At 57.9% G+C, this 9,179-nt stretch overlaps 2 protein-coding genes across 2 annotated transcripts; both read left to right on the top strand.

Moving 5' to 3' along the window:
* Positions 1-1,351: 1,351 nt before the first annotated feature.
* Positions 1,352-4,220, top strand: LOC122193488 (NADH dehydrogenase [ubiquinone] 1 alpha subcomplex subunit 11-like). The gene is made up of 4 exons (XM_042894297.1): positions 1,352-1,448; positions 1,542-1,634; positions 3,064-3,186; positions 4,030-4,220. Exons 1-4 carry the CDS (start codon positions 1,367-1,369, stop codon positions 4,140-4,142), a joined length of 411 nt encoding a protein of 136 aa, XP_042750231.1. The 5' UTR covers positions 1,352-1,366; the 3' UTR covers positions 4,143-4,220.
* Positions 4,221-4,839: 619 nt separating this feature from the next.
* Positions 4,840-8,985, top strand: LOC122193489 (kelch-like protein 33). Its single transcript, XM_042894298.1, has 5 exons — positions 4,840-4,899; positions 5,516-6,043; positions 6,275-7,208; positions 7,583-7,753; positions 8,164-8,985. Exons 2-5 carry the CDS (start codon positions 5,521-5,523, stop codon positions 8,738-8,740), a joined length of 2,205 nt encoding a protein of 734 aa, XP_042750232.1. The 5' UTR covers positions 4,840-4,899; positions 5,516-5,520; the 3' UTR covers positions 8,741-8,985.
* Positions 8,986-9,179: the final 194 nt, after the last annotated feature.

Below are 9,179 nucleotides of genomic sequence, written 5' to 3'. Positions count from 1 at the left end.
GAACCATTTTGAGGTCTCCAAAAATGCAGCAGGGAGCGACTTCTTTGCAGGTCCCTCATCCTGCCTCAGCACCTCGGTGGCATTCCTTACTGTTTCCAGGCATTTCAGGCCCATTTCCAGACGCCAGGAGCTCTGCAATGGTTGTGATTTGATGGTGTTGGAGCCCAGCTGTAAAACGCTCTTCTTGGCTCCAGGAAAAGAGCCTGGCTGGGAGGGGAGGTCCTGCTGCAGCAGTGAAACTCAGGAGGAGCTGCACTTGTCTGGGGAGCAGGGAAACCCCAAGGGAATGATGAGAAGGGGCTGCTTTGGGGTTGTGGACTCGGCCATCGCTGCAGACCGCAGAAAGCCATGCCACACCAGCAGTGTCTCTGGCTCTGGTGGAAAAGCCCCATTCGTTTCCATCCACGCCACACATCCAATCCCCAGGAGTGTTAGCTTTGTTCAGGAGATGCTCCAGTGTAATGCACTGCTTTTGATGTCCTCAAAGTAAGGGGCCAAGAACAACACCTGTACAACAAGAAGTCAAACAGACGCAGAGGAGATGCAGTGGGACCCCATGGCCGCCAGTCCTCATCCTCAGCATCACCACATGTGCTCCTAACGGCCCTGGCGTGAGGAAGAGGCATTCCTTTATTCCTCACAATATGCAACAGGCGATATCAAGTGCACGCTCACGGCGTTCAGGTTCTGCATTTAAGACGTACGCGTGCACCACACCAGCATACACATTCATTCCTTTCCAAGAATTCAATACATTCTGATGCTCCTCAGGGCAAGTGTGGTTGATTTTAGGGTGGTCGTACGCCCACTTACTTTATCCCCACTTTTCCATTACTTGCTCCATCACGGTGACTTCTGGCCGACTTGGAGCTGTTTCTCCCCCATTTGGCAAACCTCCATTGCTTGTGAGGCCACACTGAGCAACTTCCAAAGCAACGGATGTGAAATCCGAGCACGAAGCAGCTGGTGGATGCAGAGATAAGGACAGTTCGTGTGAGCTCAGTGCTTCATGTGAAGCAAGATTACGACGAAACAAGGCTGCTTGTGCACCGAAGTGGAAATGGAAAGTTTCAGAGCTGGCACTCATTGATTCCTTTTGCTGAACGAACACATCGGCCCTTGCCCCAACACACCGACCCTGCCGCTAAACAAACTAGCTCGGACCAACACCGCACAACCACTCCGCGCCTCTCCTCATTACTTCCTCCAGCTGCCCGCACGCCCCGCGTTCGTTGCGCCGATGAGGAACCGCCCCGCGCAGCAGCGGCACGGCGCCACGGCAGCACGTGGGAGAGCACCGATCTCGCGAGAGTCTCGCCGCGATCATCTCGCGAGAGTGCGGCCGTGCCCGTGCCCTTGCGGCGGCATGGCGGGGTACTGGGACGGCCCCGAGGGCGAGCAGTGCCCGCAGCGCACCTGGCTGACCGCGCGGGTGGGCGCCGCCGCCGGTGAGGGCCGCTGAGAGCCGCTCAGGGCCGGGGGGCGGCGGGCGGCGGTCCCGCACGGCCCCGCTCCCGCTGACGGCCCCGCTCTGCTTGCAGGCCTGCTCGGCTCGGCGTACCGCATCATCCTGCTCCGGCCCGGCTCCGCGCTCGCCGCGCTGCAGATGGCGGCGTCGGACACCGTGACCATGGGTAAGCCGGCTGCGGCGACCCCAGCGCGTGCCCCAGAGGCCGCCTGCCCCCGCGCGGCTCCGCGTCCCTCCGCCCTCCGCGGTCCCGTTTCCGTTCCCCCGGTGTCCCCTCCCGTAATTCACAGCCCTTCCCCTCCTCCCGGCCCTGCCGCAGCCCCGTCCCCTTTGGACGCCTTTCCGTGCGCCTCCGGAGCGCTGCGTAGCGGCCGTGGCAGCGTTCGAAGCTGCTGCTTTGAGTGCCTGAGGCCCCAACACGGCGGAAGGAGCGTCCTGTGCTGAGTGCTGCAGAACCGGGATGAGGACGTGGGCTGTGTTCTGTGTTGAAGGATGCTTTTTGTGCAGCCTGGAGGAGAAGGTGCGTGTGTTCAGTGCTCACATGTACTGCTGTGCTTACATACACATCTATGTGTCCTGCTGCTGGACAAAAGCATAATGGAAGCAAACGTACCTTCTCTACTTCATGTCAGTTAGGCATCACACATAAATGATGTTTTGAAGAGCAAAGACTGCTTGTGACAGCAAAAGGAAAATCAGTGTTTGTCCTCATCATTCATTGGCTGCTTCTTGCCAAGAAGAAGCAATTTAGTTATTGTAGCCTGCAAGGGCGAGGATGCTGGAGGATGAAGCAGCAACCCAAGGGCTGTTCAGCTGCACGGTGGAGCCCTCAGCCCTTGGCACACACAGTTTTCATCAAACTCACCTCAGTTTTCAGTCTCATTCAACGCCTGTGCCACCTCTGTCTCTCCCCCAGCAGCTCTGCACTGAACCAGAAGCCAGTCTGCACGTGACCCAGGTCTGCAGGTGCCTGCACAGCTCTTCAGTAGTGATTTGAGCTCATTGCAATGGCCCAGATCACATCACCAATTATTGCTTGGATAAACCTTGTAATCCCAAACCAGCACACTGAGTCCTCCTGCTGTGTCACATCTGAGGATAACTGCATGCTGGGGAGGCAGAGCCCGAGCAGCTGAATCCCTGTGGGGTTTTTCCTTTCTCCAGAGCAGAGAAAGCAGGGAGCTGAGGGGCTGTGGTCCAAGGGCTCTGTTTCCTGAGTGCTCTTTTTAGCTCAGCATAATCACATTTTGTGCTGGAAAACTGCAGAGCTTTGTAACACGGGCTTGTAGTTTATCTGTTATTGTATAGACTTCATTGTGGACGTTTCTGGGTTGGTGTTGTTCCCAGGAAAGGTGAATTGGGCTCTGGAGATGGCGCCTGTTTCACATCTCTCATCAGAAATCCACGTGGTAAACCAGAGCGGCTTCGTTTTCTTCTTTCTTCCCAGAGGATCTGCTTGTGGCTCCGTGCCTCCCAGCAGCGCGCTTTGCCTGAAGAGAATCACGGAATGGTGGAATGGCCTGGGTTTGTGCAGGGCCAACCACAGCCCAGGCTGCCCAGAGCTTTTGCTGAGTTTCTCTGCCTTCTGTTCACAGCCACGCTGGGCGCCGTGTTCGGGCTGACCACCTGCCTCAGTGCCCAGGTGCGGGAGGAGCCCGAGAGCCCCTTGGACTATTTCATTGGGGGCTGCACCACGGGAGCTCTCGTAGGAGCCAGAGGTAAATGTGGGTGGTGCCTGGAGTGGGTGACAGAACGAGCCTGCTCTGTTGTCCTGAACCTTTCTTAGGGAAAGCAGTAAAAGCACGGCGGTGTCATGCTGATCTGGTGTCTTAATCTCTTCATCTCTGTGTGTGAATTCCATTTCGTTTTGCTGACGCTCTGTTGTAGATAAATAGTGCTCAATAAATAGTGCTGCAGGGAGAGACCGGGGCTGACATGGAGGAGATTTACAGCAGAGGACAGAGCTGAGCCAGCACTGCCCATTATAACTGCTGATAATTTGAAATGGCGGGATATTACAAATGTTGTTGTGGCAATCTGTGTCATCTGGGCAACAAATGTGATTTATTATACGTGGAAAATGCGATCTGTCACATTCAATGCTGTGAGTTCCTCTTGCAATCTGAGGGCCAGGCCGTGTCTTTCAGCTGTTGCTCCCATGACTTTTCCAGGCTAGATTAAGTCCTGCAGACACTGATACAGCTCTGCTTTCTGCAGGCATTTGCAGACTCAGTGGTAAAGGATGAGATTTTATTTTTAAGTTCCAATTGTGGTAAAATCAGGTTTCTCTTTCCCTGGTTGCTGAGCTGAGAGTTTGAAGCGGTGATTGTTGTGGTCGCTGAGGTAAGCAATTAGGGTTTCCCTGTATAACGAATCAGGGCAATGGGTTATGGATGGTTATGTCCCAAACTGTGGGCAGAAAGCATGAGAGAGGACTTGGAAACAAATACACTTCTGATTTCTGTAGACAACCAATGGTACTTATGGTCAGGGAACACGTGGAGTCCGTCCTGATCTGCTCTGTTTCTAAGAGATCCTTCTTACTGCTTGTTTTTTTCCAGCTCACAGTTACATGACCGGAACCGTCGCTTGTTTGGGCTTTGGAGCTACTGCTGCATTAATGAAGATAGGAAATAAGGAAGGCTGGAGGCTAACGGGGCCTCCCAAGCTGTAAATGTCCCATTCCACCCTGCAAGCTGGATCTTGAGTGCTGTGTGTAATGAAACGCTGTGTAATAAAAAATACTGTCAAATGGGCTGTCAGCAGTGTGCACATCATCCCCGTGTTGATAGGATTGAGCTGGGATGCAGACAGGAGGCGTGAGGGGAGGCTGAGTGCGCTGTGGTTCGTCCTGGAGAAGGGAATCCTGAAGAGGCGATGGGATGTTTTCACAAGTTCGTGGTTAAGAAGAATTGTTCAGGTGCAGGGTGAAAGCATGGAAGGTGATAAGCATGGGTTACAGAATGGGAAATTGTGCCTAGGTATAAAGAGAAAGAAGAAGATCTTGTAGTTGGGATTGATCACTGGAAAATGGAGCCAGAGCAGCTAGGAAACGGTAGCTTTTGGGGACACAAAATTCAGCCAGATGTGGAAATACGAGGATAAAGGGAAGTTTGGGATGGGGATATGAGTTCTTGGAGATGGGGAAATAGGGTTGTGGGGCTGGGAGGCAGCGGGGATGGGACGGCGTGTGGTTCTGGCACTGCCTGCACCCTCCGGCCGGAGGGAAAAATCCCAGTGCTGTCCTCCCACCGCTGTCCTCAGGGAACCCTGCTGTCTGACCGCCCCGTCCGGGGCACCGGGGTCACAGCCCTCCCTGCAGGCCTGTCCCAGCTCCAGTGCCGCAGCCACGTGTCCAGGCTGGGCTATAATTACCCACACACATTCCTGGGGGGTCACAGGAGCGTCCCAGAGCTGCAGCGGGCAATAAGGTGGGATGAGCGCGCGGCCGCAGCGCAGTGCGCAGCACAGCAGTGCAGGACGTGGCACACGAAGGACACAGCGCTGCGCAGTGTGTGGGGCTGCAAGCGCTGATGGGGACGGGGATGGGGCACGGAGCGGGGCGAGCACGGCAGGGTCAGCGCGGGGCAGAGCGACCGCCATGCGTGGTGCGTGGCACCAATGGGATGGAATGATGGCTCTGTGGGGAGCTGGGCTGGCGGTGGTGGTGGCGGAGCAGAGGTGGTTGTGAGCGTGGGGCAGCAGATGGGGGGAAGGGATGATGTGGGACGCTGGGCTGTGGGGCTGTGGCTTTCAGGCGGATTGGCTGTGTGCCTATGATTTCATCCCGTGCTGTGCAGCAAAGGGTTGAGCACTGAGGCAGGTGGGGGGCATCCAGCTCAGCTAAGGAACGGGAAAAGCCCGCAGGTCTCATCTGTCTTGGCAAGAAGCATCAAATTCAGCTGTGGGGCAGCAGTAGAGTGTGGTGGTCTCGAGCCCTTGGCAATGGATCTGGTGTCTTTTGCCATCGGGCAGTGCCAACAGCAGCACCCAGGACAACCTGGCTGTGGGGATGGCAACCTGACCTCACTCCACGTGTTCCCACAGGCAAGATGTGGGTCACAGAGGGGCCGGCCCCAGCCCAGTGGCACCTGCGGGACGGGGCCCATGCCAGACACTTCCTGACCACAGCCAATGACCTCCGCACCGCGGGACAGCTGGTGGATGTGGCCGTGGGCCCCGAGAGTGACATGGCTCACGCTGTGGTCTTAGCCTCCGTCAGCTCCTTCTTCCTGTGTTTCCTGGAGGACAGGACCCGAGAGATGCGCCGGGGACCCCCATCTCATGTCCCCCTGCCACCAGGGGCCACACTGTGGGGCTGGCGGGCCCTCCTGGCCTTTGCCTATGAGGGAACTGTGCCCCACGGCAGGGAGAGGGAGGTGGAAGAGTCCGCTCGTGTCCTGGGGGCTCCACGGGTGGTGGCTGCCTGTGCATCCCGGACAGAGAGCGACCACCAGGAAGGGGGTCCTGAGGCCCTGGAGGAGCAGTGGGAGACATTAAGAGCCATGGAGCAGCTGCACGCCAGCGGCCTGGGCTGTGACCTCCAGCTGCAGGCAGGGGATGAGGTCATCCCAGGTGAGCTGGGTGGGGGTCCCTTGGAGGAGTGGGAATGGTGTATGTTGGGTCCCCTGGGGGGGAAAAGGGGGGACAGAAGGGCAGTGCTTCCAAGCAGGGATGGAGCAGGAGGTGTCGTGCTGGTCCTGTGGGGATGGAGGGGGGGATCAGTGGGGGACGACTGAGTGTCTGAAGGTCACTTAGGCACCGGGTCCTCCTGCAGCCCCCATCCTTTTTCCTCCTTTCTCCTAGTTCAGCGGCTGGCCCTGAGCTGCTCCTGTGACTTCTTCCGGGCTCTCTTCACTTGCCCCATGCGGGAGTCGACCCACGACCCCACAGCCCCGCTGAGCACAGGACTGACCCCCGCAGAGCTGCACCTCCTCCTCTCCTTCGCCTACACGGGGGCTGTGGTCGGTCCGTGGTCCACAGTCCTGGAGGCAGCCGAGACCTCCCTGCGCTACCAGGCCTGGGGGCTCCTCACCCTCTGCCTGGATGTTTTCACCCACGGCCTGACCCCAGAAATCGGCCTGGACGTGCTGGCCTTTGCGGTGGCTTACGGGCTGGTCCAGGTGAGCCGCACAGCGGAGGACTACATCTTGGCCACCTTCCCTACCATAGTGGCCACTCCAACCTTCCTGGATCTTCCTGCCCACCTTCTGATCCGCCTCCTCCGCTCTGACGGTCTTAATGTCCTCCACGAACTGGAGGCTTTGGAAGCGGCATCCCGGTGGCTGAAGGCCAATGGAGATGGCAAAGAGGACCTAACCAAGGAAGTTCTGTCGTCCGTTCGCTTTGCCCTCATGTCCGGCCAGGAGCTGAAGAAGATCCCATCGGTGACGGCGGGGGTGGTGGACCCAGGGCTCCTCCGTCAGCTGGTGGTTGAGAGTTTGTCCCCCATGGTCCAGCTGCCGTGCCGGGTGCGCTCCTTGCAAGAGGTGCTGGTGGTTTGTGGAGGAGACAAACTGACGCCGAACATGGCTGCCCGGAAGCCCAGCAGGAACCTCTGGTTTGCCCACCGCTACCTCAACGCTGTGGGGCTGGTGAAGCACGTGGAGTGGAGGGCATTGGGGAACTTTCCTGACGGTCCGCGCTTTCGCCATGCTGTGGCTGTGGTAGGAAACACCCTCTATGTCCTGGGTGGAAAGCGCTACTACGGGATCCGTGACACCCTGGCCAGTGTCTACAGGTGAGGGCTGTGTGGGGCTGGAGGAAGTACTGGGGGAGGGAGAGCTGCTGCAAGGACCTGGGGAGCTGCTGCATGTGGCTCGAGATGCTCCGGTTGTCTGCTGGCCTGGGGTGTCTGTGCCCCTGTGGAGCCTCCTGCCCTGGAATGCTGTGGGGTTTGTAGGGGATTGGGCAGGGAAGGCCCCTCCTGGGGCTGCCATTATGGCATTGGTGTTGCCAAGAAAAAGATATTCCTGTGCAAGGGGACCGTGGAGCCCCAGGGCATTGAACGATTGGCTGCCTGTGGGTGGGTTGTTGCTCTCAGCAGTGCTGACATCAGCTCGTGCCACTGTGGATAGCAGCTAGCCTCTTGCTCCCTTTCCCCCTCAACCCCAGGTATCAGCCCATGGACAATTCCTGGGAGCGCCTGGCCAGCATGACCTGCGGGCGAAGCTACTTTGCTGCTGTGGCGCTTGATGGCTCCATCTATGCCCTGGGGGGCAGCTCGGGTGATCTCTACTGCACGGACACTGTGGAGTGTTATAACGTGGCCTCTGACACCTGGAGGTGAGACCTCTCCACTTGGATACCTGCTTTCTCCTGCTGTAGCAGCTCCTGGCATTGGTCATGGTCCCCATGAGTGCTCTTTGTGCTGCTGACACTCCAGAACAGGAGTCGCAGTTGGGCTGTGATGCCTGTTGGGTAGTGAATGAGTTGGCTGGTTGTATTCGTGAGGGTCTGTTGGCTCTGCTAATGAGAGGAATCATTTAAATGTCTTCCAGCTGTTTCTTGGGTGATCCATTGGGTGTTGGCCAGTGCTCCCACTGGGGGGTTCTACTGGGGCTCACTGGTTGTAGCCTGCTGAGTGCCCAGTGGATCCATGGCTGGCAGTGCCAGCAGGGGTCTGCTGGGCAGGCAGTTGCCATGAGGTAGCCCTGCTTTACCTGCTCTTCACCCCTCTCTCTTTTCTCCCCCAGGAGGTGCCAGTCCCTGCCAATGGCTCTGTGTGGACACGCAGCGTGTGCCCTGGATGGTGCCCTCTATGTGTCAGGGGGGTGTGATGAGGCGTACCAATGCCAGACAGCCCTTCTGCGCTACATCCCAGGTGCACCAGCCACACTCCTGGCCCCTATGAATGGCCAGAGAGCTGGCCACATCATGGAGGAGGCGGGTGGGCAGCTCTATGTGGCTGGGGGGCTGTGCCAGCGGGACGGGCAGACTGGCTACAGGGACCAGCTGGCCTTTGAAGTCTACAGCCCCAAGCTAGATATCTGGGTCCTCCTCAGCCCTTTGCCCCACGCCCATGTAGTGGGGGGTGCAGCTGTGCTGGGGGGGGAGCTGCTTGTGCTTGGAGGGTACAGCCATGAAACGTACCGGGACACCCACCTGATCCATGCCTACCAGCCGGGCGCCCGGCGCTGGATCACCCGGGGCACTTTGCCCCATGCCTATACTGACCTCCAGGTGTGTGTCCTCACTGTCCCCCCAGCACTACGTGGCCCCAGTTGCCTCGAGGACTCCTCAAGATCACCTGATGCCCTCTGTAACACTTAGGGGTCATTCAAAGCTCTGTACTCCATACTGGGCATCCAGTGGGCACCTCTGTGGGGCAAAATTTTCCCCAGGTTCCTCCCCAGGGAGTCCCCTGCGCTGTGGGGCACAAAGACCACACTGCACACCACCACATGTACCTTCAGGAATGCTCACGATGTCGCCCCACCACCCCAAGCCCTTCAGTGGGAGCTGAGGATCTCCCAGTTCCCACACATCCTTGTACTGAATAAAAGAGGCTCCTGAAATGCCTGTCTGGGTCTCTTTTGTTCTGCTGGGGAACCCAGACGTTCGGATGGTTCTCTCACAAGTGACAGGAGAGCAAAGACTGGAGAGCTGAGTGTCCTGGGTGGGTGAATGGTGGGGACCAGGGCTGCCTGCATTCTGGAGTCCACGGGGGGGACATAAGGGCTCTGGGTGCCTATGTTCATTGGGCCTGGAT

The sequence above is a fragment of the Lagopus leucura genome, unplaced genomic scaffold (genome assembly GCF_019238085.1).
Source record: "Lagopus leucura isolate 7727_CA_CO unplaced genomic scaffold, USGS_WTPT01 42527-0_obj-0_obj, whole genome shotgun sequence".
Taxonomy (NCBI): Eukaryota; Metazoa; Chordata; class Aves; order Galliformes; family Phasianidae; genus Lagopus; species Lagopus leucura.
This window is presented reverse-complemented; position numbering and strand designations above follow the sequence as displayed.